The sequence below is a fragment of the Falco cherrug genome, chromosome 1, assembly GCF_023634085.1.
Source record: "Falco cherrug isolate bFalChe1 chromosome 1, bFalChe1.pri, whole genome shotgun sequence".
Taxonomy (NCBI): domain Eukaryota; kingdom Metazoa; phylum Chordata; class Aves; order Falconiformes; family Falconidae; genus Falco; species Falco cherrug.
The window spans coordinates 117,259,001-117,286,719 of record NC_073697.1 but is presented as its reverse complement, the minus strand read 5'-3'; the positions used below and the strand labels follow the sequence as shown (position 1 = coordinate 117,286,719).

At 51.9% G+C, this 27,719-nt stretch overlaps 1 protein-coding gene and 1 long non-coding RNA gene across 3 annotated transcripts in view; one reads left to right on the top strand and one right to left on the bottom strand.

Moving 5' to 3' along the window:
* NTN1 (netrin 1) overlaps positions 1 to 27,719 on the top strand; it is a 103,083-nt gene that overhangs the window by 57,664 nt on the left and 17,700 nt on the right. The window contains exons 3-4 of one of the 2 annotated variants that reach the window (XM_027813330.2): positions 13,675 to 13,824; positions 17,044 to 17,097. In XM_027813330.2, the coding sequence (XP_027669131.2) occupies positions 13,675 to 13,824; positions 17,044 to 17,097 (204 nt within the window). The remainder of the gene's footprint in view (positions 1 to 13,674; positions 13,825 to 17,043; positions 17,098 to 27,719) is intronic. The other variant, XM_055700628.1, reaches the window with a different exon arrangement.
* Positions 69 to 12,310, bottom strand: LOC114017396 (uncharacterized). The gene is made up of 2 exons (XR_003562446.2): positions 11,296 to 12,310; positions 69 to 10,659 (listed from the first exon to the last, which is right to left on the bottom strand). It is a non-coding gene; the product is annotated as an uncharacterized LOC114017396 (long non-coding RNA).

Here is a 27,719-nt window from a genome sequence, read left to right as displayed (position 1 = left end):
TGTGCTGGGTTATGTACCTCAAGTCATAATGCATCTAACATCAGAAAATCATAGAGGCATGAGTTGCATTGTGTTAAATGGTTGGTTTTGGTATTTATGTAAAGACAACACATTGCAGGAATGTTTGCACAATGTCTACTTTTTTTTTTAATGTGGAGAAAAACAAAAATGCCCCAAACTTTTGCACATGTTGCAGGGCATGGTGTGAGTCTCAGGCAGCAAAAGGTGAGCTGAAAGTGGAGCTGGGCAGTGTCCTCCTGCCCTGGCAGAGGGCTGGTTGGTTTTCTAACAGTCAAATCTATAGTGATTTTCAATTAAAAGATTTTTTTTTAACAATCTGAAGTTGTCTTAGCAGCACAGGTGAAGGCATAAGAAGTTGGACTTTAAAGATGACTTTTACCCTGATGGTTAGCAGTGACGCAGCCGTGCCACGTCCCTTGCCTGTGCATTTGCTTCCAGTTATTTTCTCAGAAAAACGATAAAAGCAAAAAATTTGTCGGTGATCAGAGATGCCCTGTTGCAGAGCCATGCAACAGGCAGAGCATGGCATGAAGTCTGCAAACCACATGCAAAGGAATTGATGACAGATGGAGCAGAGATATTGCATGAAGTGGCAACACGGGGTGCGTGCCAGAGCCTGCCAGGCAGGAGCTGGGAGCTGAAGGGCTGTGACTGCTGTGGGTGGGTGGTCAGGCGAACCCAGGGACACCAGTTACTCAAGCAAGGGCTTGGGCTCCCCCGGCATTTTGAGGTCAGACCACGTAACTGATCTCTGCGTGGCCCCAGACAGGGACTCTTCGCACTGGAGGACGAGTGGTGGTGCTGGTCCTGTGCCACGGGGCTGGATGGGCTCGCCCAGCGGGTGCCAGGGTAGGGTGCCCTTTGCTCCGGCACATCCATCAAACCCCTGGTCCTGCGCACACCCCTGAGGTGTGTGGGCTGCCCTGAGAAACAGCAAAACCCCAGATATCAGAAATGTCACATGTTCATCTTTTAAAATTCAGAACAAGGGTGAATTGTTCCTCTTTTCTCACTGATTTTTGTGAGAGCGTGAAGAGTTCCCAAAATGCTGAAGCCCTGCTTCCCATTCCTTCTGCTTTCCCTCTGCTCCAAATGATGTTGCAAGTGAAATTCCACATCTGGGTCCTGAAAACCTCTGACCGCTCCACTCTGTCGTGAGCTGCTGTAAATCAGAGCCCTGGTGTTAGTTCTTTTGATTAAATTCACTCCTGATATTTGCCAGATTATTGGCACTAATGTAATTCTATTGGAACAGAGACTCTGCAGGATTTTATAGCCTGGCTGTAAAACAGCTCTGCACTTCGGGGGAAGGATTTACACACTTTTTGATGAAAAGATGACAAATGATACGTGTTATGAATGCACTTGTGCTGAGGCTGCCAGGGTAAACCCCTTGTGGAGGGGCAGGATTTGGCACACGGAGAGGTCACATTCATTAGGATTCAATGCTTTGGTAAAAAATAAGGATCACCTGCCGCCGCGGCGCTGCTGCAGCCCATGCCCATGTGAGCCTGGCAGACTTCTCCATCTGCGTTGGAGGATTATTTAATGGCTTATGGGGAAAAAAAATAATAAAAAAGGATCCCTCCCAGCCTACCTGCCTGTACTGGCTTGTACTGCGAAGGCTCAAGTCTTTGCCATTTGCTTTTTGGAGACAGTTTGGGTTCAAGCAGAGAGGGTGAGTGCTGTCCCCAGGGGCTCAGCCTCCAGTCCCTGATTTCATGGGTGTAGATGCAGGGGTTTTTCCCACCCAGCTGCAGGCTTTTGGGGTGGGGGGGATATAACTGACACAGCTGAACCCCTTTGGCTCCTTGTGCTGCCTGAAGAGCAGAGTCACTAGTGACGGGGACAGTGGGATGAGTCCCCCGTCTCTCTCCACTGACTATAGAGGGAGCTGCATGACCAGCTTAGAGCAGAGAACTCATTTCCACAAGGCTGAAGCCAGGGGAGATGTAACCTCCCTTGCTGCCTGCAGCCCCACGGAGAAGTTGGGGTGCAGGAGGCAGCTGGGGTAAACCCCACGTTAGATAGCAGGGTCTGAGGACAGGCTCGCTGCCACCAGCATACTGGTGTCCCACTGCTGGTATCCAATGGGCCATGTCCCAGCGTAGGACAGAAAGATCAGCCTGTCCATGGCACATCTCTGCAGGTTTCAGTTGTGGTCAGCATCCCTCCAGCCTCGCAGATGTCCCCTGCTACCACGGTCCCCAAATCCACAGCAAGGTAGGGGGTAGGCAAGCTCACAACTAACACATCCTGAAGACAGGGGGATGGTCTGGCTGAATGCCCTAAACCAGGGCTCTCTGGGGCATCAGGACCACCAGTGGTGGCTCCTGGCAGGGCTCCTGTCCCCAGCCTTTCCTCACCTGCAGTGAGTACCAGTTCCCACAGGCTCCCTTCTATCACTGCAGGGACCCCATTGCTGCTGGGCATCAGTGCAGGAAATCTACCCTTGGTGTCCATCATTGGTGCAGGAGACCTACCCTTGGTGTCCACCTTAGGAGGAAGTGAATTGCATCCTAAAAGAGATGCTCCTTTCCCCAGGGCAACTTCATTTTGATGCCAATCTCTAGTCCAGCTCATTTGTGGTTTCACAAGGCAAAGTCCAAGGTCATACTTTCTATTAATTCCCTCCAGGGAGTTGTCCTTAATCATCAAACTTCCTTCCCTTCATTTTCTTCCTCTTCGGAGACCAGCTGGAGCTACCGTTTAGATGAGAGATGAGCCAACTTGTAGTGCTGGCAGGGCTTGGATTGGATTCTTTTATCCAGACTTGGTCACCTCTGAGAAATCACATCACTGGAGAAAGTCCAGACTTTCAAGGCATTGATCTGCCAAGCACAGACTTTATTTTCTTCATAGGGCATGCTCTTCCACTGCTGCAAGAACAATTTTCTAGCTCTATTTCTGTACTGCATTTGTTAGTGGCTATGCCTTAGTCACCCCCTTCCCCAAGGCCCCATAATTCTTTAGATCGATATTATTCCAAGTGCTAAGCACTGATTTATGGTTTCTACATCTAAAACTTGTCATCAACAACCCCCAGGCACACACAAACCAGTCGGAGAAAGTTTATAGAAAAGCAGCTTTAGGCTGTCCCACGCACACAAGTTGCTGTGTGGAAGTGTCCTGGGGCAGCACAGGAGGCATGAGTGCCACTGTCACTAAGTGCCACCACCTCCAGGACACCTCCAGAACCCCAGGCATAGCTGCACCAGTCACCCACTTGGGCTGGAAGGGTCCCAAAACAAAGAAAGGACATGACTATTACAGAAGCTCTTAAATTGTTTGGAGTTTGTAGTGTGAAAACATGGAAAAGGAGCAATTTCTTTTTTTACATGAAGCCTTGAGCTCAATGCAAGATGTCTACCTGGCCATGCTAGCTTTTAAACATCCATGGTTTTAATGACACATGAGCAGCCATTTCTGCGTGAGCCAGAGTGGGAAGTTTGCTGCATCGCAGCAGTGGAATATTCCTGCAGCAAACCCAGCAACTGAGACACTTTCTAATTGCTTCAAGCTAGACGGGGCTCCTTGTGCCAGCCTTCATCCTGCTCTCCCTTCCCCGCGTGCCTTCCAGTTCCGAGGACTTTCTAATTAAGTCTGATCAGCAAGGAACAAACCAAATGTCGGAGCCTTGCACAGCCCCTTCCCGCAGCCCAGGGCAGCTCCACCACCTCCATGCAGTGCACGGGAGTGATGCCATGCACTGGGGACAAGTTTAGGGACCCCAGATAATCACATTCCAGTTTGATCTCTGTAGCCACTGGTGATCTGAAGCAGTCGTACTTTCTGCTCCTCTGTGTATCTGCCCCTGGAAGTGCTCCAGTATTGGGGCTGGTTTTTCATTTTGGTGCAAATTAACTGGGACGAAGGTAAAAATTCTGCTGCCTGGCTTTCCCAGAAGCTCATCGCTGACTTTCTCCTCTCTCTGGCTTACGATCAGGGCCACCTCCCACAATCAGCAACATTTAAAAAGATATTTGCTTTCAGTGGAATATATTTTAGGCAGTCTGGGATTGAAACCTGGATGCTCGGAGAGAGCAGAGAGGTAGGAAAACCCACCCGGGGGAGTTGGCAGAGCACCAAGGGGCATCGCTATGGGCAAGGAGGCTCTGCCACCCACATCCCAGATGAAGTGCACATGCTGAGGGTTTCTGGTCTGCTACAGTCTCCAGAAATCGGCTGTAGAAGATCATTAACCAAAAAAGCGCAAAAAAATAAAATCAAATAAATGAGAGGGAAACAAGAAGAAAGAGAGAGAGGTCTGTCTGTGCCTGGTGATAAGATCAGAGCACAGTCACCTCCATGCCAAAAATTTCCTTAAGCTGCAGCTGTCTTCAGGCTCCGGGGAAGTCAGTAATTTCACATCTTGCTCCCACCCAAGCGTGTTTTGCTACACGATTTGACTCTCCTGCAGGCTCAGACTCCTGGGGCCGCTGGGCTGGGCAAACTGTGCACTCCATCCCCACAGCAGTGCTGAGGGCAGGGGCTGCTTCCTAGTCTGAGCCCCCCGTTCTCCTCTAAAAGGCTATACTGGCAATTCCAGGGCCCTTTCAGCAAAGCTCCCCTCGCTTCTGGGAGCATCTTTCAGGCTTTGCCAGATCGGTAGAGACTAACTTGCATTTAAAGGCAAATTTGAAACAGATCCAGGTTAGGGAAGGGGAGGTGAGGAAGGGGCTTCTGACATAGCTTCAAACATCTGGGAGGACCCCTGGATGCAAACAAGACAGCATCTCTCTGGGCAGGGGCCTGACCTGCAGCACAGACCCCAGAGCACAGCGCTGATGTGTCCGCTTGACATCCCCCAGCCAGCCAGGAGCAGCCGCTCCTGCGGGAGATGCAGCTGGCGCCCTGGTGATGCCCAGTGTGTCCTGCTCCCGTGGATTCTTTCCCACAAAAGCACCCACCAGTTGCTTCTTCCACCCAAATGAGTAAAACCAAGACCCAGAGCACCACCTCCCAGGAGGATGTGACAAGATGAGCTGCATCTCCACCGCAATGGGAGACCTTCATCACTTTTAGCGTGGGAGAGAGGAACAGCCCCGCGAACAGATGAGCTGGAAAAGCATGCAGAAAGGATAAAAGCCATGGCAGAAAGTTCCAGCACTGTGTGGGAATCACAGAGGTCAGGGCAAAATGCTCTGCTGACTCTAGGGAGCCAAGACGTGTGATGGAGGAAGCTCAGCCAGAGACCCTCCAAAGGACCTTGAGCTCTCCACGGCAGCCTGGAAGCCTCCCCCCCAGCAGAGGGGAGATACAGCTCACAGCTGAGCCCCAAATTCACGTCAGACGTTTGGACAATCTAGCTTACTGGGAAAACTTGCCGACTCCCTGACAGGAGCTCTGCACTTCTGAAAAAAATCCCATCCTTGCAATGATGGTGCTCGAGAGATTTACTGGCTGAATATGGGGCTGACCACCTTCAAAACTGTGTTTTGGGTTTGGTTTTTCAGCAGAAATACACCCACAAGCAATCCTGAAGGGCAGGTTCGGACTGTGGTTTTTCAGAAGCGGCAGAGTGCGACACAATAGAGGGGAATTCGCACCCTATTAAAAAAAGCCAGACTAAACCCCAGTTCTCCATCACAAGTCTCAGACTAAGAACAAAAGTTCATTTGTGCAGCCAGACCTTCGCATAACTCCAAGAGAAAGAAAAGGAATAATTTGCTTTCCACGTAAATATTTTCAAACTGTTGAGAGATTTTCCTGCTTCAGATCAGTTCTGGAGAGTGAAAAGTCCACCAGGGTCTTAGATCCTGAGCGCTAAAACAAAGTTCAGCCCCGCTCACCCATGTGCCCTTCTGGGATTTTAGGCATACTCAAATGAAAAGGCTCTTTTTTGATAGAAAGAGAGAGATTTTCCAGTTGAACGTACACTTCTCAGAGCATCACAAATCGGTGGCCTGGATCTGTGCCCCAGGAGCTCTCATTGCAGGTGGGGTGTTAGGGGGCTCTCCCCACTGTGGATGCTTTAGTGTCTGGTAAGGGCTGTGCACACCAAAGGGATCCCCCTCTGCCGAGCTTTTTCTAGAGTTTCTCCCCCATCTACCCAGCTGCCTCGTTCTGTGAGGCTTGTGGCAACCTCATTATCTCTGAGACTTTTGCTCCACTGCCAGATTTGATTGAAATATGATTAGTGGAAGAATACATCTGTAGGAACCTCATTGGAACCTCATTTCCTCAGGAGCCAGGCTAAAAATGCATCAGGGGGTGAAAATGATTGCCTTCCCTCCATCCACCCACCCCTAATAAAAGTATTTTCCAACCCACTCTTTCTCAGGCAACGTCTCCCATGAAAGCAGGTTGAGTTATTTTGCTTTAGAGCCATGGGGACACAGTGCTGAGGGGCTGTGCCCCATGAAGCTGCTCTGTGCCTGGCCAGAGCTGCCCCTGGGGGTCTTTGAGCAGACTTGGCATTTTTCAACCGAAAAATAAAAGGGAAGACATCCTCCATGACAAAACCCAAGTCCTGCCAGCAAAAAGGGGAGAAGGAAGCCCCAGTGCTTCATCCCTGGGTGTCTCAGCATCCCCACCACACTTCCTCATGGCTTCTCCAGCTCCGCTACGATCACCCAAAAGGTGGAGCTCCCAGACGACACGGGAATTTTTAACAATTTTTTAACAAGAGGATTTTCGAGCATTTTGGAAAGTGCTGCCATAATTGTCTTATTGTCTGTATCACTAATGCTTGCCCATAGTGTGCCTGCCCAAAAAGTGGATTTATTACTGTGGTTCAAAGCCCCCTCCGGATTAGAGGCGACTCTTGCTCAGTGGAGGCATTGTGGGCCCCGTCTGTTACTTGTTACGGAGAAGACAAAGACAAGGTCTAATCTGTGAAATTTGGCCCAAACTGCAGGGCGCCAAAGCCCTTGGCTTCCCTGAGTGCCAGTTCAGGAGGAAGAAATGGGAGAGCCCTGAGAAGCGGCACAGGAGGAGGGACACTGTGAAACGCCAAGAGATTATTTGGCTTTGCCCGATAAAAGGGGGAATTCATTTTCTGCTGGCAAGAAACCTTTAAATCTCCAAGAGAATGTGCTGAGGGACATTGTGCGTGAACACGATCCTTTGGAGAAGTAAATCCAGTGCACAATATCGCAGACAAGCTGACGATCTCATTGCAAAGCCGTTAACAGTTAATATTTAAAGGCATTATTAGTATTCAGAGTTAACACAGAGACATTTCAACCTCTGCTTCTGGTTAGTAAACTAGCTGGGGCCAGACTGGGTGGGTACACACTAAATACCGCAGTTTCTTTTCCCCGTGACATAAATCTGTGGGATCTGCAGGACATGCCACCCATGGTGGAGATGCTCTGCCATTAAATATGGTCTCACCCATCCCTGCAGGATCCCATCCCCAGAGCCAGCATAAACCTCCCCACGCTACTCAGGTGTGCAGATACTAGGTCATAACTCTCCTCGCCCACGGACAAATAACCAGGTCAGGTCTCCAAAGGATGGAGCACCACTTGTTTTGAATTTTTTCCCCCAAAGACAGGAGCCAGAGCAAATCTGCTAAGAAAAGCCTGCCCAGGTCAGGTCTTTGGGACAGCTTCAAGGCTGGGGTCACCTTACCAGCCCCAGCCCAGGAGTTTCTCACACATTCCCTGGGCAGATGCGTTCACTGGAACCAGAATTTAAAGTACCCGAGTTACTAAAGACAGTGGAGCAGGAAAAAAACCTAACTCTACCACGATGAAAAAGCTTGCTTAAGTAATAATATCTGAACCATACCTCTAAATACTAAAACATAATACCAGGTGAAATATGTTTACTGCCTCAGGATGATGTGGGCTGCATTACTGAAGCAACAGGCAAATTTAGGTTGAGTTGTTTTGACATTTTGCTCTTTGTTGTTGGAATCCAAGTATCCAGACAAGAAGCTTGATTTTGGTGCATTTTTTTTTCCAGCAGAAATCTTGCTTAGCTGCATTTTTTACTCCAGCTGGAGTCTTTGGAGGAAAGAAGGAAAGCAACCAAAGGGAGGCAGTTTTGGCCATGGTTCTGGAAAAGCTTTTGTAAGCACGGTTATATTAACGTGTACCTAAGGCACATTGGTTACATGGGGCTTAAATTCATACTCAACAGTGAGTGTGATTTCCTGAAGAAGGCTCTTCCTCAATACAGGAGCCTTCATCAATTACTATTGAAAATTCAGGTGTTTTTTCCCAGTTTAATGCGTTGCTGGTTTACTGCTTGGTGCATGGCATAACACAAAGAGGTCACGCTTGGCCTTTTAAATCTGGAAGCCCTGCGACGTATGTTATTGCAGATACAGTGTGACAAGAGGAAATCCGGATAGCCCATGAATTCAAACCTTTTTCTGTTGTTCAGTCAAATGGATTTTTGATCATACTGAAAACCTCCCAAGGAAACAGCTTCCCCCCGAACAGGAAGATGCTAATTCTCCAAAAATGCAGGTCCTTTCAGGTACCTTCTCATAAAAGGTCACACTTGATGAGAGCTAAGCCTAGAGATTTATCCCTCTGTTTATCCTTCAACACATGTGTGTGGGAAGATTAGCAGCTGGGAATACCTCCGACCAAAATTCAGGGGTGGAAAAATATTTGCATTTTTGTCATGCTATTTGTCAACTGTCGGTGGGCCAGAGACATCCCAGCAAGTTCAACCACTTTCGCAGGGTGTTTTGCATCCTTTCATACACGGTCCTAAAATCTGCTTCCAGGTATTTTTAAACCCCCAACCAGCCATACCTCAGCTGAAGCCTGGAAAAGCATCGCTGCCTGTGCTCGAGCAGGCGATGGGCTGCCTCAGCAGATTCTAATATAATAGATATAATAGTGGCTTGTCTTAGAAGCTTCAGACAGAGATATAAAACTCTATGACAGACAGTTTTGCAATAGCATGCCCCCAGGGGAAATCTCTTCCTAACTGCAGGCAGTTAGTAGCTGGCTTGGAGTGCTTATATCTGTATATATATTAATCCCAGCTAATGTAACTACAGATGTTCTCATTCATAGGCCTATCTAATCCTGTTGGGCCTTTGCCATGGTGTCTCGTAGCATGAGTTCTACGAGTTAATTACGTGCAGCGCAAAGAAGCATTTCCTTTTATCATTGAAAAAGGTTGCCTTTTAAACGCATTGAATGTCCCTTTGTTCCTGTATTTTAAGGACCAGTGAAGAGGAGCACCTGTCTGACCTTCCCGGCGCTGTGCATTACTTGGCATCCCTCCACCGTCTTTTGGCAAGGCATTTCTAATCTTTTCCACCACCCTCAGATGGGTGCCTCTGTGCCTTTCACTCCAGTTTCCCAGCTGAAAACGTACTATTGATTTCTATAGTGTCATGATATTATATTCAGTGTTACTCTCTACCCCTTTCATAATACAACCTACCATCTTGTTGCTCTTCTGAGCTCCGTTGCAATCAGCCAGATGTTTCATTGACTCCTAGATCTTTTCCTGGAGTGGTTGCAGTTAATTGGGACCCTTCAGTGTGTATGAGCCATCCTGTTCCCTCCTTCTGATTATGCATCCTTCCGCACAGTGGTTTTTGCCTGCTATCCCTTTGCCCTTCCGGCCAGTTTGGGTTGGTATCACAGAAGACCTACACTGTCTCCTCACACCTGGACTAGCCAAGCTGAATGTAGGCACTTAGAAACACTGTTAGCTCCCTGCTTTCCAGGTCATGGTTACTATATAAGAAAACAAAGCAAAACAAAAAAATCACCTTTTTTGGGTAAACCCATTGCTACCCTTGTTCCCCATCAAAACCTCAGAATATATTCTCACTCCTTGTTTTCTCTCCACAGCCAGGCTTTTAAGCAGGAAATAACTTAATTTTCCACTAATAATGCCTGGGCATCTCTGCCACAGTCACTCATCAAAGATTTTTTCTTAAAGATTTTCTGAAAAAACTAAATCACCCCAGTTATTTCCTTTCCTCCTGATGCTGTGTGAACTAACAAACTAAAGACTCACCATTTTCTTGCACCAACATCATTCCTGTTTGCTCCTTCCACATCTCACTCACTACACCATTACATTCTTCTCTGTGGTGAGATGCTTTTAAGCAAGGCATGAGGGTACAGAGGATAAATCAGTTGTTATCCCCCTCGTTATCTCTAACGATGTCCTAGGCACCCTCATTTTCTGAGCAGTGAGGTTTTCTCAGCTCTGGTGCCTCATGGTCTCTGCTTTGCTCAGTGCAGGGAAGTGCTGATATTCTGCACGATGGTGGGTGACGGAGAGACTTTTGTACCCAGAGAAATCCAGGCAAGAAAACATGTTTTGTGAACCAAAAGGTGCCTATCAGGAAGGCAGTGAGGGTGCCAAAGGGGTGTCTGCACCAGTCACCCCCCTTTGCCACTCTAGTGCAGTCTTTCCTCGGTGTGGGATTACAACCCAAAGGAATTTGAACTGCACTGGAAAAATCAGCATTAACCACCAGCAGCCGAGCTACTCCATGTCTGGGGAAGAAGAGCCTGTAATTGCTGCTGCAAGTGTTCGCACTGGCCAGGGAACTGCAAATTGCCTTTAATTACCCCTAATTACTGGCACTGGTTCAGTTCCTCCAGGACAGGGACTGCAAATGTACATCTGCAGACTCTCCTTAGACCACCTCCTGCCTCTCCATGCCAGGAGGGTTGAGTTGCTGCTGATTCGGAGAGTTTTCTGGAAGACAGAAAAGTCAAAATGGGGTCAGGCATTGAAGGAACTGGAGTGCTGCTGCCCAAGGCCGTCATCCCAGACTCACAGGGTCCTGTACTGCAAGCAGGAGCTGGGTACCAGTGGCAGAAAGCACATCCCTACACCCAGAGAGGATTTACCCCACGGCATGTCAGCAATCAGCCAGGCATTTCTCCTGGTAAGGTCCTGGATGGGAGGTTTGTGGTTCCTACCTCCTCTGCCACTTGTCTACTCTGTAACCTTGGGCACATCTCGCGTGCCGTGCGGACACGGCTAACAGCTGTGCTGCAGAGCCCACGCAAGAGCCCAGCCTGGAGAAGAGCAGACAACCTCAGACAGATACAGCCGTAAAAATAACCACGGCAGCTTTGGACAAGCTGTGCTCAGGCATTACCTCACGAGGGGAGGAAGCAGCAGCATCGCTATTTATTTATGTGGTGTCCAAAAGAGCGCTCTGTGCTCTGCAGCCTGGCCTCCAAGAGCCTGATTCTGTAAATCTTACTCCTCACGAAGGCTTTTTTCCCCCTCTCTCTCTTTCTTTCCCGCCCCGCCTTTCTCCTCTCATCCAAGCGGTCCCACTGAAACCAGTGCAATCCGTTCACATGGGGGAGGATTACTCACAGGATGGGGGTTTGCAGGCAATGCCTGAAACCAGCACGCGCAGCCCCAGAGGGGAGCCTGAAACATGAGGCATGTTCCTCCCCATCCTCCTGCCCTTTGCCTCTTCTTGTGTAACCCTTCCCTGATTTGCTTATTTTTGTATTAACTCCTGCCTCTCTGCTCTTCTTTAACTGTTTTCTGTCCTGTTCCTTCTTCAGGCCCTTGCTTAATGTATTTTTATTTCCTCTCCCCCAGCATTATTGAAGCCATCCCCTGGGGCTGCAGTGTGCAGATTTTCCCACCTAAACATCGTTCTGCTCTCTGCGCTCGTCGCCAGACACGCTGATTTAATGTTAAAACTTTTCCAATCAAAACTGGGTTCGATAGAAAAGCAAGTTTTCCACTACAGGCAGGTTTGCAGGCGGCTGGTTCCCACAGGCAGCTCAAGGCAGGGGAGGAGAAGAGGGCTTTTAATCAAAAACCCCAGATCAGAAGCGTTAGGGAAGGAGGAGAAAAGAAGCAAAAGCCTTGTTGTTTGGGTTTTTTCCCCTCCCGTGTGAAAAACCATCAGGTTTTGGCAAGGCTCGGTGTCTTCCCACCCAGCGCTGAGCCAGGGATGGCGGCAGTTTGTTCATGCTCTGGGGTGGGCGGCACAGGGGTGGGATGGCCAGAGCAGGGAGAAGAGGACATCCCAGTGCAGGGGGGCTCCAGGCACCACCCAAACCCTGCTGGGAAGGGGACCAGCCTGGGACCTGCTGCCCAGTAAAGCTCAAACTGGAATCTGGTGGTGCAGGGAGCAGGAGCAGGATGGTGCTGGGGCAGGTTGGAGGGAAGCTCCAGCCAAACACCAAACCTTGGACACCTAATGCAAATGAAGGTGGGATGTGATCTGCTGTCCCCAGATGAGGCAGATTTAGGGTGTCTCAGAGCCAGGGGGTGCAAGCCAAGCCAAGAAGCACAAACCCTCATGGGAGTGATATGCTCAGTCTGGGGGATCTGGGGGTGTTTGAAAGCCAAGCCCAGCCACTGGAGCCCATGGAGCTACACTTGCACTGGCCCTGACCCACAGACCAGCCCCCCCCCCCCCCCCCCCCCCGATTTTGGGCAGTGGGGCAGGTGTTCCCCCAAACCCTCTTGCTGGCAGGCAGTTCCCCTGAGGGGCAGAAGGAGAGCAGGATCAGTGCTCCCCGGGGAGGTTTTTGGCTGGCTCCTTCCCGAGGATGCTGCACAAGAAAAGGAAAGCTTTCCTGCCTTTCCCTGCCACTGCTCAGCAGGGGCAGACCACAGTCTGGCACGGCGCTTGCAGCTTTTAGAAATCAGGGCTGTTAACAAATGTGCGAGGCCATAATCCTTTTGGAGCAGTGATGATAACAAGCCCCGATGCATTTTTTTTCCCCCTTTTTTTTTTTTTTTTTTTTTTTTTTTTTTTACAAACAGCTGCGCCGGTAAGTCCCACTGTGGGAAATGAGATGGTGAATGATTTCAAGTGCAGTATTTACATCCCCTGCCAAACCCTTCACATCTGCCCAGCTCTGCCGTCAAGCCTCCATCCATCTGGCCAGGAACAGCAGGTCCTCCAGCCTGCCTGCATCCCACAAGGGCATTTCCTTCCTGAGCCCGCGGTGCCAGCTGCCAGGGATGCTGCTCAGCAGGGAAGGGCTCGAGCAAGAGCACTGAAAGGAGGGTGGTTTTTTGGTAGTTTTTTGTTTGTTTGTGTTGTTTTTTTTTTTTGTAGTGCACATGAAATGAATTTCCAACAATTGCTTCCTGCCTGAGATCTCATGCGCTGAAGAGGTGATGAAATGCTCCTTGATTTTGTACCTCTTCTTTACAGCCCCGCCACTGCTCCAGGGAGCCCAAGGGAGATTGAAGCTGGCTGGGGTGGGGGCAGTGGGTGCTGTGGCTCCCGGAGTCCTCTGGCAATGCTGCCTTGCCTGCTCCCCTCCTCTTCAAGTCCTGCAAACCCTTGATCGCAGCACCCATGGGATGAGGCCGTTGCCGTGTCTGTGCGTAGGTATCGTTGTGCAGGGACGCCCACGCTGACTCCCTGGACCTGTGGAGCACTCACTGCCCTGGGCAAGATGTCCTGGCTATAGTTCCATCTCCACAGTGGGACCAGCTGTGGCTGGGCCACCCCCTTTCTGTGCTATCCCCCCTGTGCCCAAGTGACAGCCACACGTATCCCCTCTGCCAAATGCCACCTCTGTTTCAGGTCAGTGCGGTCGCTGGCTGGACGGGACATTTGCTGGAGGTCCAGCACCAGCTGCGGACAAGGTGGAGCTGTGCTGTGAGAGCTGCTGGCACCCCACGGCACTCATCCTGCTCCCCGCTGATGTCGCAAGGCCGCCTGTGCCTGCTCTCCTCTCCCCCTGACCCTCTTGTTGTGTGTTCCCCCCACAGAGTGTGATTGCCATCCCGTGGGCGCCGCCGGCCAAACCTGTAACCAAACCACGGGCCAATGTCCCTGTAAAGATGGTGTCACCGGCATCACGTGCAATCGATGCGCCAAAGGCTACCAGCAAAGCCGGTCTCCCATTGCCCCCTGCATAAGTAGGTGGATCGCTCTTTTGATGTCTGTAGATTAGAGATATTAACCTTTGTAAATCCACTGGAGCCCAGCTGGGCAGCTACTAACCCCACCACATATGTGCCAACGGGCAGTGCTCGGAGGACAGAGCTGCTGGGGTACCCCTGCCAGCCGCACTGCCCACAGTAGGGCATATAGTCCAAAATTCACACTCAGCTTCCAAGTAGCTCATCTGCCTTGTTGGGTGGGTTGTGTGAGTTCTTCTGCAGCCCAGTTTGCCAGTAATTTGATTTTGCTTCACAGAGCAAAGATGCCCTGAGAGCATGTTTGTTTTGGGGTACCACATCAGGTCTGGATGCTAAGGCAGATGGCTACAAACAGGGTTTTCTCTCTAAAATCAGGCTGTGCCACACTGGCACATAGCTCAAATAAGAGGAGCTGCTGGTGGATAGAGCTGCCATCACAGTAATGCAACTGATAGCCCCTGGATTGCTAAAGGGAATCTTATACTCACACAACCCACCCAGAAACATGGGCTGTTTTACCGTTTGCTTCCTTGGGTTTGCTTTATAGTTTACCTTTCCAAGGCTGCTCTCATTCTCTGCTCTTAAAGCAACAGCATCAAGCACCAGGTACAGCTCCCCAAGTCTCTCAGTTGCAGCATTTGCTCTGCAAACGCCCACATCCCCAGGTGGTCCCTGCCGAGCGCTCGCTGCCCCAGCAAGGTGGGCTTCAGCCCAGGGCAAGGTGGGCTTCAGCCCAGGGCTCCTCTCTGCTGCCTGTTGGTTTTGCTGCTGTTGGATCAGTCAGTAGCTCAGGCACCTTGTGCAAGACGTCTCCACCTGCCCTAACAAAGGGAAGCATCAAAATTACAGTGCCTGGGCTGGGCTGGGCAGGAGGGGCTGCGCCCCTCAAGCCTGACTCCCTGCTACTGAAAGGAGAAAAAAGTCCAACAGGCAAAGAAAAGTGAAGGTTGAAAGAATCAAGTCTCCTTTAGGAACCCACAGCTTGCTCCTGCACTGTCCCCTCGCAGCATCTGTCTCACAGGGTGGCCCCTGTCAAATTGCGAGGTAGATACCCTTTCTCCACCTTCTCCTGCTGAAGAAAACATACATTCCATGGTGGTTTTGGTCACTTGAGATTCATTCTTCCCCGTGTTGCAATGGGACGGCAAGAGCTCAAACCAGATGCTTGTTTCCCCAAGTCATGGCTCCAGTATGCTTTGCAGCAAGTATGCGCAAAGGTTTATCATTAATCATTCCCCAGGGTCATGGTAAATCAGAGAGTAAATTGTTCCTTGCATCACCTCCCTTGGGATTCATTGCACTAAATAAAGACAGACACAGAATTTCAACACGATCCAACCAGGCGTTTAGAGCCGGGCTGTGCTCACTCCAGCTGCCGAACCAGCCGATGGCTGCCCACTGGTGTGAGCCTGGCAGGGCTGCCCTGCCGCCCAGCCACCGTCCTGGCACCCATGAGAGCCCCTTACTTCTGTGTCACTGCAAAACACCCTTTCCAAGGGGCCAAAATTTTTGTTCAAAATGTGTTTCAAGCAATGCTCTGGCCTGGCTACCAAGCCACCGTGCGGTTGCTGGGAGTTTGATCTGCACATAGGATGCTAAAGCAATTACAGCGAGGATATGAGCAACTCACAATTCTCTCATCCTAGAAAAACTGAAACCAGCACATTTTCATCCCTGAAAAATGTCAGCCAGCATATCCTACGTGTGTGTGGGGGTGTAGTTGACACATAATTCACACACATGCAGTGGAGGGCACTTGCTCTCCATCCCTACCCACACTGCTCTCCCATCTGGCACTGGGAGGGACAGGTACACTGCAGCTACCAAGGGGTTGTCCACCTTGTCTGCAAGTCCTCAGTTACTCCCTGATTTATCATTGCTTATATTTTCTTTGTCCTAAAGAATTATAGTCATGCAAAAATCACCACATGGGGAATGAAAAAGACACCAGCGGGGTCTGTTTGCATTGCAGCCCATGCTTGGCAGGCATGAGCACCCATCCAGCCACTGGCTTTGGGCTGGCTGTGCTGGTTGTTCATGTACTGCCTGACTAGGCACCACATGTTTTACATGGGCTTGTGCCTGTGTTTAGTTGCATGCAGGTGAATAAATCAAAAAGTCATCTAATACTAATTGGGTTGCACCCCTATAAGCTGCCATCACTGCAATGCAGACAGACCCCAGCAAACCCTGCCTCTGTGGCCAGGCAGGTTGCCCAGGGCAAAAGCAGGAGGAGGCAGATGCTGACCCCCCAGCTCATGCCTAAATTCAACTTTCAAAATGGACTGGTAGGGTCTTCCCCTGCCAGGATTCCCAGGGATGCCCAGAAACTGCAGCCCTGTGCCCTAAATGCACAAAAGATGTCAGTGATGAGAGCTGTGTACGTGCACGGGGGAAAAGAGACCATCTTGCCGAGGCTGGGACCATATAATGCGCTCCATCTGCAGTCCGTCCTCGTTAACATCAACACAGTCAGACTTGGGTATGAATATCCCAAACATTATGTGGCTTCAGCTATGCAAAGCCGGCCCCAAATCAAAACCAGGGGCCATGGCTTTGGCACCAGACACATTTGTGTTTCCGTTAAATGTGTGAGATAACACGTGCACCCCAGCAGACAGATACAATACTTTACCTGCACCCTATCCCACACGAGAGGAACGGTGACACTGCCTCAGACAAGGGTGGAAACAGCAACTGCAAGGGACAACCCAGGGATGGGGAGAGGCAGCACCGCTCCCGTTGTCTGCTGGGGCTGGGCACCGCACAGCAGCCGTACCACCCTGCCGGGGTTATGCACCCACCGAGCCCCTGCAAGGGCATCCCTCACCCTGGGGTCCAGCCTGGGACCTAGCAATTGCAGCAGGCCGTGTCTGGGCAGCACAGCAATTGCTGGCTATGGCACCATACCAGCTATTTGGCTAGCTGTATCTTTTATTTTCAGCCACAAGCTAAAATGTTTGGTTTAAAAATCCCTTTCCCACACCCTCTTGGGAGGCCCTGTTCCCCAGTGGGTATGGTCCTGGTGTGCTGGTTTCTGGGGCTCTTGCAAGGCTCCTGGCCAGAAAACATAGCTAGGAAACACCCCTTGCTGGTAGTCATAGTTGGGAAGGGAAAATGCATTGTGTGCAGGAGCCAGACTCTTTGGGATCTGGAATAATACCTCCTTCTTTTATCTCCCCTCCTTTCCTGTCTGCTTCTCGCTGCCCTGCACAGAGATCCCCGCCGCTCCCCCCACCACCGCTGCCAGCAGCACAGAGGAGCCTGCAGGTACGTTGTCTCTTCTTTTAAAGCATATTGATGGTAAATGTCTTATGAGCAATCATCTGCCTGGGATGAAATTACATTAAATTAATACGTAAATTCTATTGTTTGTGCTGGGACAAGGGGGATTCCTTTTATACCAAAATGTCCAAGTGTTTGAAAGAAGTGTGCAGCATCCTGAGAGACGGGGGTTTCTAGGAGCACATGGGAGTGTGGAGAAGATGCAGAAAGATTTTCCCAGAGGTGCTAAATCTATAAACTCACAGGCGTTACCTAATGTAGATGTTGATGGAAGAGGGGTAAGGACTCAAGACCACCGCTGGTTGATTATTAAAGTTTAGTGGTTACCTTCTCAAGAGGCTAAGAGAACTGTTCTGCCAAGTTTTTCTGGTGGAGAAGGACTGGACAACCAAAAAACCTCCAAAAGAGAACAAAGCTCCTAAACATAGCTTACCGCTGCATACGAGCATTTCCTTTATTTGCCTATATCTGTGTGCTTCTTGTGCTAAGCGATCTCAGGTGTGACCTGTGGATGTTATAGCAGTGTGTCTCATGTCTGGCTTTGCAGGTCCTTGGGGTGGGACACGGCTGTGGTTAGCAGACTGTGGGGGCCAGTTGTGCTCAGAGGTGTCTCAAGGCCAGTGACTGTAAGAGCAGGGGAAGCATCTTAGCTTGGAGCAGGAGGTCCTGCAGCTGCAGATCCTGCAGCAAAATGTCCTGCAGTAGCAGCTGCAGCCTGGGGACAGCAGCCCAGCCCCGATGGACCCGGATCACCATGTTTATGCAAGCTGCAATACGGAGGATCTGTATGGGACTGTGCTGCTGATATACGGAAGAATTATAGGCAGATAGAGCCTATCAAGTGGCAGTTTAAGAATCAGTGGGACTTCCAGAAAAATGTGCCTGCTGCGCTGCTGAGTGCACGCTGCAGGAGAGGCTGAGTCCCAGCTGGTCCCCTCTGGGGCAGAAGATGGATAGCAGCAGAGCAGGCTCTGAAGGGTTTACCTGGATCCTGCTGGGGTGAGCTCTGCTCCGCAGTGCCATCATGTTAGACTGAGCCTCTTCACCTGCCTGACTCACTGACCGATCTTTGGGGAGGGGGTCTTAGGCACCTGGCATCACAATTTCCAAACTGAGCCTGCTGAGCGGGGAGCCAAGCACTACTCAGCCCTTACAGCCCTGCGGGGCAGTGCTCTCACCCTCCGCCAGGTAATAACAAACCCAAGCAATGCTTAAATACAAAAACCTCAACAGATCAAATATCAGCTTTCTCATGGGCTATTTGGCAGGAATTTGCATACTAAATGTTCTGTCTCGTGGCCTGGGAACACTGGGATTTTTTGCTCCACACCAGGATCCATCTGTCTGTCCCCCCACAGCCTCCCAAACCCGCTCTGCTCCCAGCGTGCTGCAGGGATGGCAGAACAGACCTCTTGCACCACGATGCCACTGGGCTTCTCACAGGTTCTGCCAAAAATCGTGGATGTTTGGCAGCCAAGGAGACGCAGAGATGTCTTATCACAGCCCTTTCTGCAAGGAGCTTGGGATCCTGAACTCCCTGTGTGTAAAGCTATAAAATCTCCGTGCTGGGATGTCCTCACACCATCACTGACCCAGGGAGCAGAAGCAGCCCCAGAATTGATGCTGGGGACCTCCTGGCCAGAACCTCATCCTTGATGGAGTCTCCTTTTTCCTAGGGGTCCTTCCTCCCAGGGGCCAGGGCATGTCCCACCCGGTGCAGCTGCCCCAGCCCTTTCCTAAGGCAGGACCTGGCTTGTGCCATCCCCTCCTGTGCTGGAGACCACATTGCAGGGCACAGGGTGCGTTTCTGAGTGAGCAGAGGATTGGGAAGCATCCCTCAGGCCAGTTTTGCACACAGCTTCTCCTACCAGCCCTGGAGCCGGTGGCAAGCAGTGACACTTGAGCGGTGTCCCTGAGGTTGAACTTGGCCACAGGGATCTCTCAATGTCTTTTTGCTGCTGTTAGCAGCTCATTTATCTGGGCACATTCCTAGTCATGAGTCCAAGGGAGCCTTTCTGAGGACATTATCTATTATTCACAGTCTTTCCCTGCCAATCCCCACGTCCTCTCACATCTTTCCAGACCGTGACCAGGAGAGGGGCTGAATGCAGGCGAGGGCTTGGAGGAAGCAACATTTATCCACATCCATCAGCCAACGTCCTGGCGTGAAAGTAAAGAGCTGCTGAAGCCCCAGCCCTGCTGCCCCCAGGGGTGGGAACGGCTTTGGGGGCGACACATCTCCCACCTGTGTGCTCCACGCAGATCCCAACACAGCTGGGAAGCAGCTCCTTCCCGTGAACTCCCCACACTGTCCTGGGTGAATGCCAACTGGGGCAGCTGCATTTGGCTATCCCAAATTCCATGTGCCACCTCGATTGGCCACAGCCTTCCTCAGCGCCTGCCCAGAGCTCATGTACTCTGGCAGTGTGACCCACAGTAGCCCCAGGCTGCGAGTCACAGCCACCAGCTCGGTGCCAGGCACTGTGCCGGGTGGGCTGGGGCCGGTGCCCCTGTGGCCCCTCGGCCCCAGCCCACAAGCAGGGCCAAGGTGAACAAAGCAAAAGCACAGAGCCTGAAGCAACAGGACCCTCGAGCAGAACAAGGGGGTGCACAGCCGATTTTAGGCGCTGAATGTGGACACTTTGGTGAAGAGTCGGTCCCTGTGCAGCCGGTGGGGAGAGCTAGGTGCTCCCTGCCACCCATGCATCTCCCTGGGTGAGGGCCGATAGGGATGGCTGCGGGGATCAGTGGTGTGTCAGTCAGAACGTGCCCCCCACCTTTGACAGGGGCTCTGGGGAGGTGTCTGCAACACTTTCCAGCCTTCCTGCAAAGGGGCCATCTCGCCCTGGTGCTGCTGGCAAGGTTGCAGCTTCCAGTCCCAAGCCCCGGTAGATCCTGTCAGCAAAGAGCCCCACTGGGGGAGCAGCGAGCCCTGTAACTGCCCCCTTGTTGTGGGGAGAAGGGTTATCCAGGGATCTGTCCAGGCTCAGCTGGGTTTGCATAATGACAGTAACTGAGAACATCTCGGCGAGGTTAGAGATCTCCCTTCAGCAAAGGAAACCCTCGCTGAAGGCTGGGAGAGGGTCATCCATGGGCTGGGAGCAAGTCGTGTGCCCTGACAGCCTGAGAGCCATACAGTGTCTCTTGTCTCTTGGATCCCTGTGTCCCTGGAGGGTTGGATCTCCCTGCCCTGAGGGGTGACCAGGGACCGATCCATCTCACCAGGAGCCTCCCGCGCCGCCTCCCTGTGAAAGCCCAGCAGAGGCTGAGCCAAGCTGAGCAATCTGATGGGCCCAGCATCTGATCATAATTCTTCTTGCAGTGATTTTTATTGGACTTTTTAAGCACTATTTTGTCCAGGGAGCTTGAACCCTCCATATTTCATCTCTTCCCTTCAGTGGGGAGCATCAGGCAGTCCTGGGTCTTGGCATTACTCAGCCCCCACCCCGCCACCCTGAAGCATCCTGCCAAAATTCATCTTGTCTTCGTGAGAAATCCTTAAATCAGCGCGCCTGTGAGCCAGAGCTCCCATGGTACGGGAGCAAAAGGGTTATAGAGATGGAGAAAGAAATTAGTGGGAGAAGTTGGGTGCAGCCAGTTCTGGGAGAGATGCTGCTTTATTTCCTTTGCTCGTAGCTATGCAGGACAGAAAGCGCCTTCCTCGCCAAGAGCCGAGTTAGCATCACCACTGCTCTGAGTCAATGAGGGATAAATTTCAAAAGAGCACAGGCCAAAGCTGGCCTTGGAACAAGGGGTGGAACAATGTCGACTTTGGCGTGGGGGGTCCTGCCTGGCTCTCAGAGGTCCGAATCAATTTGGGGAAATGGTCCAAAACCGAATTGTTTAGATGAAATGCATTCATGCTCTCCCATGCTGGGAGATCGGATGATGAGGAGGGGGTGCTTCTTATTTTTGTGGCCAAGCAAGACAAGCTCTTGCTACCACCCATCCTTTTCTGGTCCCATTCAGAGATGCAGAAGGGGACACAGTGAAAGGAAAAATGGAAAAGAAAAAAAAAAAAAGCAGAGGGAAAAGGTTTACAGACCTGCCAGTCAGTCATTGTCTTATCTGAATCGAATCCACGTTGGCTTGGAAATGATTATCTTAGGTGGATGATTTCAGCTAGTGGGCTTAAATAAAAACAGGTGATTGGATTGATGCAGCTTTGCATGGTTTTCCCCTGGAAACCAGCCTCTGCAGTTTCAAAACCAGATCTGGACTTTCCAAAGTCATTTGGGCTCAAGGTGTTGCCTGTGCGTTTTGCTCCTGGCTGCTGAGGAAGAGGCTGGATGCACAGAAAAGGGAAAAAACCTGCTTGTAGGGACCCCTGGGGCTCCCTTGGGACCTGAAGCAGCTCAGCTGCAGGTTGCAGCTTTCCCAGGGTGCAGAGGTGACGCAGCACAGGGGTGGATGCGTGCCGTGGTACGTGAGGGTGATTAAGACCTTCCGGAAGCAGCTTGTAGGAGGGAGATGGGCAGTCAGGTCTCTGCTCTGGAACAATCTGGAATAGTCTCAAGGAAAAACAAAAAAAGCAAACAAAAAAACCCAAATCCCATGGGCTGTCTGAGCCTTTCAAGACTGTTCCTGTTTCTGCGTCTCACTTAGAAAAAACTCACTCAAAGGTTATGGCTTCAGTCTGGGAAAATAGAAACTTTGTAGGAAATAGTAGAAAACATTCACTTGAAAGCGTTCATTCCCTGGAGGGAGAACTCTCCATCTGCCTCGCAGGGCCAGGTGGCCCCCCAGTGCCATCGCGCTGCCAGGTCCCCCCCACCGTGCCACACTCTCAGGAGCATTTGGGACAAGCCACTGCCCCCGTGCCAGCCACTCCTTCCCTGTGCACCACGCGTGTACCTGCACTCTTACCCCCTGCAGACCTCCCCCTGCAACCTCTGCGGTGCTCTCTGGAGCCCTCACCACCCTGTACCCACATCCCAGATTTGGGAACCTCCTGATGCCTTCCCATCCCCTTCCATGGCAGAGCTGGAGGCTGCGCATCCTTCCCAGGCTGCAGCTGGCTTTTCACTACTTACAGCCTTGGGCTTTGGGCTGAATTGTCCAAATTTTTGCCAGAACTCTCCATCAAGAGCCAGGAATGGGGAAAACTGGCCTCTCTGATGAGTTGGTACTCCTGTTTCAGCATCATTTGCTGGTAGTCAGAGTAATCCTGCCCTAAAAAAGGGTTGGTTTGCTTTTGTCTGAAGGTCAAAAGCTTTCATTTTTGCCTGCCCATGCCTAGATGAATTGAGGTGACTCCAGGCCCCCCTCAGAGAATGCCCTGCTCCCAGGTACGTGCCACCACCCCTGCCGCAATCACGGGGGTGAGCAGCAAGAGTGGGGCTTGTCCATCCCACACCAGAAGGGTAAAATGCAGATTTCAGAGTGTGGCCACAACCGCACAGCTTTCTCTGTAGATGGACGTGGAGGAAAAGGGGTCCCTTTGTGCAAGAGGAAAGGTCTGCTGCCACCAGCACTTGATTCACCCCAGCAAAACCTCACCAGGCGCTGTTAGATGAGTTAAAACACTGGTTCCCACTGCAGGTACGGGGGCTGTGCCTGAACATCACAGCTTGAGCGGCCCGAGCCACCTCCTTATTTCCAGCCTCCCAGCCAGCTTGTACCCGTGCATCGCCACGGGAACGTGGTCTTTTTGCCTCAACAGCTCCAGTCTCAAGCAGAGGCTGTGGACCACTGTCCCCACTGCTCACGGTCACATAAACACTGTGATCATCACTGCAGCAACCGCTTCAAGGGAAAAGTGACATTAGGAAAGGATTAAATGTACCGTAGCTCCTTTTAATGAGCTGCAGCAGCTGGAAACTAGGAGTCAACACCATGTGAGCCGCCAGCTGCCTCCACAACATCTGCGAGGGGTGCGAGGCTTGCTCGGAAAATGACAGTGTGGGGATGGGCCGCTGGCATTGCGCAGCACCTCTGGTTGGGACAGGACATGGGGCCAAACCGCGGCTCCCCAGCCCCTTCCCAAACGTTTATCTAAACTGCTGGACCAGCTCCATCCCTGGGTGAAGTCAGTGGCAAATCTCTCCCCAGCGTTGTGCCCACAAGGGTAAATGTGAAGGTGCTGGTGGCTTGGCCAGGGAAGATGTGGCTCATCACTCTGTGATTGGGCACAGGCGTGTGGACAGAGCTCTTGGGTGGGCTCTGGGAGGGCTGGGGGAAGCAAGTCCCACACCGTGCTGAAGGTCAAATCTTCCCTCCTCCCTGGAGCACTGAGCAAGCAGGGAGGGAAGGGGGCAGCTCTGCACCAGGGTTGCACCATGGTCATTGTGTTTGGATGGTGGCACTTGCTCATGGCATCTCACCATCATAGGCTCAGAGGCTGTGTCAGAGGGGCCGGGGAGATGTTCCTTGAAACTCCATCTCCCCCTGCCTCCCATGGCCTTGGCGTCCCATGGGGTGATGGCTGGGCTGAGTCCCTCTGTGCTGGGATTTTGTCTTTGATGTTGCCCCAAACCAACCCTGCCAGTGTGTGCTGAGCGTTGCAACTTTCTGAAATCTCAGACTGGCAGCTCCAGGCTCAGTCACCCCAGCAGGTCCAGGTCTCTGCTCAGGCTGGGCTGGCTGGCTACGAGCCTGGGCTATGGGTGCAGCACAGCCACCCAACCTCCCCCAGCCTCCCACCAGCCCGGTGCGGCTGGCCCAGCCAGTGTGGTGCCCCCCAGGGAGCTGCACTGCCACAGGCACCCTGCCCAGGAGGGAGGGATGCTCTCCACCGAGCAGAGGGAGCCCAGGCTCCTGGGGGAGGCTGATCCCTGGGGAGTCCTCCTTTAGCAGAGGCAAACTGGGGAAAAAAGTAGAAAAACAGACAATAGATTTATGTAGCACCTTGCAAATTTAATGCGAAAAAGACTATCGAAAGACACTGTATTGACATTATGTATTGAGGAGGAAAAGCCTGAGGAGGTATCTGATTGCAAACTAGATTTGTCTCCAGACCAACAAAGGAAATCACAAATTCTAAACTCTGCAGATCTGCAAGCAGAGTACCAGCTAGCCTTAGTTTTTCTCCGGATGTGAAGTAGCAACATGTCTTGGTCATCACCCAGCACTGATATTCAATGAAAAAAAAGGTGTGCCTATGTGTGCACACTCATGTTAGTGCTCACACCTCTGGAGGGGATCAGCAGCGCTGGAGCTGGGCGCGGGGCTCGGCAGCACTCGCCTGCCCGAAGGGTCCCCGGCTGCTGCTGGGCTGGGGAGGAGCTGCCAGGCTGTGGGCACAGCCGTGCCTGCTCTGCCTTGGTGATGCTGCTGCCAGAGCCAGGGATAGGGTATGGCCAGAAGGGCTTTGCACTGGCAGAGAGAAAAATCACAGCTCTTTGCTCCAAGGAAGCGCTAACAGTGAGCGCAAGCTCTGCAAAAAGCCAGGAGCATTCCACAGGCTGGGAATAAAGGTCTGCACAGCTGCCTGTGGTACAATCAGGAGGCAAAATTCTCATTTCAGTCACCCTGGTGTAAATCTGGGTGCAGGCTGGAGGTCTCCAGCTTTGTACCATCCAAATGAGTAATTAAGTCAGCCCTGCATGGGTATTCTCTCACTTGTCTCGGGCTGTAAGCAAGGTGATGGATTGACTCCATGATTGATTGACTGATTGATTGGCCGCAGCATCCAGTTCCCTCCTGAAAAGAGGTTTCTCATGGTGATCTGCAGTGAATGGCTATGAGCACAATAGGGGGTGATAGGCTTCCAGTGAGGAAGGAAACTTCTGGTCACTTCAAAATATTTCGGAAAGTCTGTGAAGAAAACCCACAAAGCAAACCACCACAAAACTTCTGCTGAAATGCAGATAAGCTTCACACACAATTGCATCGTGCTTTTATAATCCTGTTGCAGGGCTTCTTGCATCCCCACATCCCTTCATCCCTCTATCCCTGTATCCCTCCATCTCCAAACCCCTCCATTCCTGAATCCCTGCATCCCTGCTTCCCTCCATCCCCACATTCCTCCATTCCCACATCCTTTCATCCCCATATCCTTCCATTCCTGCATCCCTTCATCCCCATATCCCTCCAATTCCTCTATCCCCACTTCCCCAGCTCTGGGATGCTGCCACCTTGGGGACTGTTCTTCTGACGCTGAGGGGACGCAGGTGCTCACAAGCCCTGGGTGCTATAGCCAAGCCACAAGCTTCAGAGCAAGGACTTGCAAGCCCAGCATCGCTGTCAAACCCATCTAAAAAAAATAATAATGGTGATTTTGACGTGAAATGAACTGATTCTGTCCCCATCCTGGGACATTTCCAGATGCTGGTTCCCCTTGGTGAAAGAAAGCGCTTGTCCCCCACGCCAGCTCTCTGTTGCTGTGTCTCCCCCGGAGCAGAAAGTGATTTGCCCCAGCTCTGTTTGCGTCCTGCCCCCATGTCCTGTGCAGCACCCGCTTGGCCAGGGAGCTGCTGTCAGGCCAGGAATTTATAGGGTGGCCAACACTCCTGAAGACAGATGGTTTCCTATTAACGTATTTAATCATGTCGACTGCAACTCGGCAGGGCTGTGTCCCCAGGGGTGCTGGGAGCGGCAGCCCTGGAGTTCATCAGCGGCCAGCAGCTGGGGACACGTTTGCGGTGGGGAAGCGCTGGGTGAGGATGAAGTGCTGTCAGGGTCAGCACCCCACATCCCCCGTGTGTCCTGGGGCTCAGTGCTGGGTTTACTCCTGTGGGGAGGGGGTAGGAAACATGCTGCCAGCTCCCGTGCTGCCAGGAGAGGAGCAAGGAGTGTGCAGAGGCAGGGGTGGATGAGCCATAAGGCTCCCATGTTCGTGTGGTGTTTTCCTGTGCGTTAGTGTCTGGCACAGTTGGGCTGTCCCCATGTGTCACCAGGGACCACAGCGTGCCTACTCACTTCTCTTTATATCTGGGAAAAATCGGGATGCTGATGAGGCCATTAGATTATACTGATGCTGCTATGGTCATCCCTGTCCCAAAACACCAAGAGCTGCTCAGGCGCATTCCATCCCATCCCATCCCCAAACTGGCAGCAGGCAGCTAAAGAAGCAGGGAACAAATTCACCTCGACCCACAGTGGGGCTTGGGAGGTGTCTGGGGGTGGCTTCCCCTGGGAATACAACAGTCAGGGGTCCCAGGGCCGAAGCAAACAGGCCGGGCTAACGTGTGCCCCAGCAGCATCCTCACCATGCCAGGAGCCAGTGCTGGGATGTTGCATCGGGCCACAGGAATGATCGATTGGTCCCCGTAGGGGCAGCTCCCCAGAGGTGGTGGGCAGCCCCGGCCGCATCCTGCCGTGTGCTGGTGGTCCAGCCAGGGCAGCTGGTGCCAGTTGCCCCCCCTGAGCCATGCTGGATGCTGCGGAGGTGGGAAGGGGGCTGTGGGCTCCTGTGAAGCACCCGCTGCAGCTTTCCACCCACTCCAGGCGAGAGGCTTTAATCTAATTACATGCTTTATTTGCGCCAATTTGTTTTTCAATCAATCTTGCTCAGCCAGAAGAAAGGAGGCCACTGTGGGCTCATTTGCACCTTCTTGTTCCAAGAGAGAGGTTAGTGGCAATTATTCTGCTGGAGATGCCTGCGGGACTGTGGACCTGGCTCTCCCTTTGCAGGGGGCTGGTGCACTGGTGCATGGGTGGGTTTAGCCATGTTTTCGCCCAGCACCATGCAACAGGTTCCCAGTTCGGGCACCCAGCAGCCTGGCCGCTGCCTGAGGATGTCTCTGAAACATGCTGCCTTGTGAGGACCTTCTGCAGCCAGCAACAGGCCAGTGGCCCAGGCTGTGGTGTACAAGGTGGGGCAGGCAGGGCTGCAGGCAGGAATGCAGGCAGGGCTGCAGGCAGGGACAGGATCCTCCAGCCAGGTGCTCCCAAGGAGTCCTGGTGCTGTTCTGCAGAAAAGATTTTGCATACCTATTGCCAGGGGTTTCAATAGGGTCTCAGGGAAATGTTTGGGTCTACAGAGCACCAAAAAAAGAAAACCAAAAAAGTAAAAATAACTCATCACAGTTCTGCTGCCCAGCCAGGGCTGGCACCGCTTGCTGCTGCTATGGCTGTACTCACTATGGGGCAGAGCTGCCCTCCGTGACCCACACACAGTCATGCTGGTGTAAATGCTCCTGAGCCTGTTTTGGAGACCAGAAGATGCTCCTGGCTGGTCACAGACCCTCTCCAAGGCTGCCCCAGGAGCTGATGCTCCTTTTTCCAGGACACGCTGTGGGGACCACTGCTTTGAGGCTGACTGGGCCAGCTTAGGAGGTGACCAAGGACAGACAACAAAGTCACAAGGCCACATGGTTAAATGCAACCCTATGCCAGGGCCTTGCTTTGCACCACGACTTTGTACAGACCCTCTGGGAGCAGACCCAGGCCCTCGGGATCCCCGTCCACAGGCTGAGAGTGTTCAAACCTGGGGACCATTCTGCAGATCACACAACGTGCACGACTGGAGCAGCCCAGTCCCAGCTCATCCCAGGTCCGAGGCTGGCAAATTCTGTGCTTCCCCGTATCAGCTCCCGGCTGTGCTGGAGAGATGGCCAAGGCCACCCAGCCAGAGGCATTGGCTGTCCCACAGCTGGCCCCAAAATGAAAAGCTCTAATTTCCATGTTATATTTGCAAAGGGTATCATGCATGATAGCTGGGTCAT